This window comes from Thunnus albacares, chromosome 14 (assembly GCF_914725855.1).
Source record: "Thunnus albacares chromosome 14, fThuAlb1.1, whole genome shotgun sequence".
In the NCBI taxonomy this organism is placed as follows: Eukaryota; Metazoa; Chordata; class Actinopteri; order Scombriformes; family Scombridae; genus Thunnus; species Thunnus albacares.
This window is the reverse complement of record NC_058119.1, coordinates 28,353,574-28,356,856: the sequence shown is the minus strand read 5'-3', so window position 1 is coordinate 28,356,856 and position 3,283 is coordinate 28,353,574. Positions and strand designations below refer to the sequence as shown.

General features: G+C 36.9%; 1 protein-coding gene across 1 annotated transcript; it reads right to left on the bottom strand.

Moving 5' to 3' along the window:
• Positions 1 to 256: 256 nt before the first annotated feature.
• On the bottom strand, positions 257 to 2,543 carry LOC122997273 (G-protein coupled receptor 4-like). The gene is made up of 3 exons (XM_044373315.1): positions 2,134 to 2,543; positions 1,375 to 1,562; positions 257 to 1,240 (listed from the first exon to the last, which is right to left on the bottom strand). The coding sequence occupies exons 1-3, from the start codon at positions 2,308 to 2,310 to the stop codon at positions 733 to 735; spliced, it is 873 nt and encodes a 290-aa protein (XP_044229250.1). The 5' UTR covers positions 2,311 to 2,543; the 3' UTR covers positions 257 to 732.
• Positions 2,544 to 3,283: the final 740 nt, after the last annotated feature.

The following is a 3,283-nucleotide window of genomic DNA, read 5'->3' as shown; positions in this document are numbered from 1 at the left end:
TAATATCTGTTTTGCTTCTTTGATTAAAGGGGACATAACATGCACATTTCCAGGTCTATAGTCTTATTCTGGAGCTCTACTTGAATATTTTTGCATGACTTACAGTTCAAAAAACTCTTTATTTATCTAATACTGCCCCTTTATGCAGCCCCTCAGTTCAGCCTCTGTCTGAAACAGGCTGTTTTAGCTCCTGTCTCTTTAAGGCCCCCTCCCGATGAGCCCACTCTGTTCTGATTGGCCAGCTCCAGGAAGCTGCTCCTTGGCAGACTTAAATTATGAATATAAATGACAGAAAATCACAAAAAGCATGATATGTCCCCTTCAAAGGATAATTAATGATAGACATCAACTTAATGCACATTTGTTGAAGCCCTAACAATGAACCAGAAAAAGTTAACCTGCATGGACAAACATTTCCCACTAACCACTTCTCTCACAACATAATCAAAACAATGTTTCCTTTTCATCTACTTGTGATGGTCACACCACTGGCTGACAACAAACAGTCTTAGTCGTTTTCTTTGAGCATAACTGACACAAACATTTCAACTAATGATGTGGCACGAAGTCTTTTGTTGTCATACAGCAAACACTTTATTTATCTCTTTTTTGCTAGTTTAAGTGCATTTTAGTTAACATTCAGACACATTACAGTTAACATCTGTTTTCTCCCTTTTCTTTCTCCCTCTTTCTCTGCCTGCATGGAGCTGACTGTGTACATGTTGTTATCTTTCATACTGATGATCTGCTGTTATCATCACTGTCCATTCTGCAACAACACAGAGAGGCCAAAAGCTTGTCTATGGCCCCTTTCCTAATGAAAAAATACAGAATCAAGTCTGCAAGAGGACTGAATCTAAGAAGCATGAAAGTCAGGTAGCTGAAGGTATCATTATCTCTGGCTTCTTCTACCAGGTACCAGATGATGGTGGGTAGAAACAGCACTGTGTAGATGAGCACCACCAGGACCAAAATTCCCACAATTCGTCGTTTTTCATCAGAGGAGACCGAGATGGCAGCAGACAGCGATTTTAGGGTCCCAGCCAAGAAGAATATGAGCAGTGGGAAAGGAACGAGGAGACAGCCAGCGGAAATGGTTTTTAAGACCTTAATTTCAACCTGGAAATAGAAAGGAAGGACATAAACAAGAGGAAGGGTCCAGACCACGACACAGACCACGAGAGAGATCTTGATGGTTCTTCTGACGCGGTACCACAGTGGCCATGCGATGCCCAAATACCTGAAACACAAGATACACAGTCTATCATCAGATACAGAATATTCCTGACTTTGAGGAGCTTCAGATTTATATGGTAAAATAATGGTCATTCACATGGAAGTAGCTAAAAACATACAGGATAAACAGATAGCTACCTTTCCAGGGCGATACAGACCATGAAGCCAATACTGGCCAGCACACCAAAGCAGTAAATATAATAGAAGATTCGATAGATCTTCAAATCCTCAGGTTTTGCCTTTTTTACGATCACGCAACAGAACTGAATGATGTCAGAGATGAGGAGGTTGATGATGTAGATTGGAGCAACATTGTTATTTTGCACCTGCAAGAAAACAATGGTAGAAATAAAGAAAAGCAGCTGGAAACATTTTTTTTTCAATTTTCATTTAGGACCTTTGCACAAAATGTGCAAAAATACAAGTGGATGGAATTATAGGTAATAATAAATATGTCATTTTGTTCTGCCCAGCAATTTCAGTCAGAAACATTCATGCATCGACCAATGTGTCATCAAATATAGCACACTGGCCAATCAGTGCTGCAAGACTCAACAACAACAAGAACATATACATATATATAGAACATATATTTCTTGATTGTTTAAATCAAATCCCAAAATAATGAGCTCAAATAATGCTGTACAAATTGTCCTGACAAATCTTTCATGACAATTTCTTCTCTACAAGTTAATGGTGCTGTTAACTTCACCTTAAGAGAAGCTGGAATGAAACTACACATGTTAACTGCATGTGTTTAAGGTCCAATTAGCTTAAAATTATAGGTCATTACAAGACTTCCTTCCAGCCCCCAAGCAGGATAAAGATTCTTTACAGACAGCCTGTATGACAGACACATGACCTAAAATTAATAAATCTTAGTCATAAAGTACTCACCTGGGAATAAAGAGAATAGATGGCCAGTAGAGTCAAAGGAAGGCCGATACTAATGATTACGCATGTTATCACATACATAAAATATGGTTCAGCAAAATAGGGGTAGGTTGCATCACTATTATCATCGTCGGATGTGACATTGCTGTTATTATTGCTTTTCATCTGTGAGGTGTTCATGTAGAAATCTTCTTCTTCTTCAGAGTGAAACCTGTTGTATGAGAGATCAGTTTATGGAGGTTTTTTAATATCTACATAACATTGTTAAGTGACATCACTAAAGTCTTGAGGTGCAAGTTCACACAAATACAGTGAATATTATAGCCACAAAAAAGGTGTCTTTGTTACATTTTCTCCTAATAATATTTGTTCAAGGCTGCAATTAAGAATTATTTTCATCACAGATTAAGCTGCTGATTATTTTCCCTATTAAATGATTAACCTTTGAGTTTATAAAATGTAGTGTTTTATACACTGTAAAAAATAAAAAATGACACTCACACTTTCTTTGAGCCTGCGGAGATGTCTTCAGCTTACTATTTGTTTCTCACCAACAATCCAAATCCTAAAGATTTTTAATGTACTGTTGCATATGACAAAGAAAAGGAGCAAATCATAATGTTTAAAAAGCTGAAACCAGAGAATATTTGGTCTTTCTGCTTGAAGAATGATTGAAACAATAATTTGAAAAAACAATAAAGCAATAAAGTAGCAATGAGAATAATCGACTAATCATTGAAGTTCTATATTTCATCAAAAAATAACTTGTCAGATAATACAAGTCCTTGTGATGTACATAAATATTTTTACATGATGATGTGAGGTCATTGCTACAGAATTTCATACAGTTATTTCAGTAATTTAAGGTACAGAGACATTGGTCTAGGATGGTTTGTCTTCTGCACTTGACATCCCACCAGTTGAATAACTCTGTGCTCTCTGATTTTGGACAAGGAGGTTTGCATGTCTGACCAAACCATTTCATGAATCATCTGCATATTTTATATTTTGTTTACAGATTGTGCACTCTGACTATGTTTTGGAGTTAGCATGAAAATAAATTAGAGGAAACAACTGCAGGCTGGTACATTCACCATGTTTAACAACACTAACATACTGGTCATCCCTGTAGCGTACTGGTTAAGACTCATAC

Bases quoted from the DNA above. Each gene is read 5' to 3' on its own strand.
- LOC122997273 (XM_044373315.1), bottom strand. From the start codon at position 2,310: ATGAACACCTCACAGATGAAAAGCAATAATAACAGCAATGTCACATCC. The intron at 1,563-2,133 runs GTGAGTACTTTA...GTTTTCTTGCAG, and splicing joins TCTATTCTCTTTATTCCCAG to GTGCAAAATAACAATGTTGC. The intron at 1,241-1,374 runs GTAGCTATCTGT...CTTGTGTTTCAG, and splicing joins GTCTGTATCGCCCTGGAAAG to GTATTTGGGCATCGCATGGC.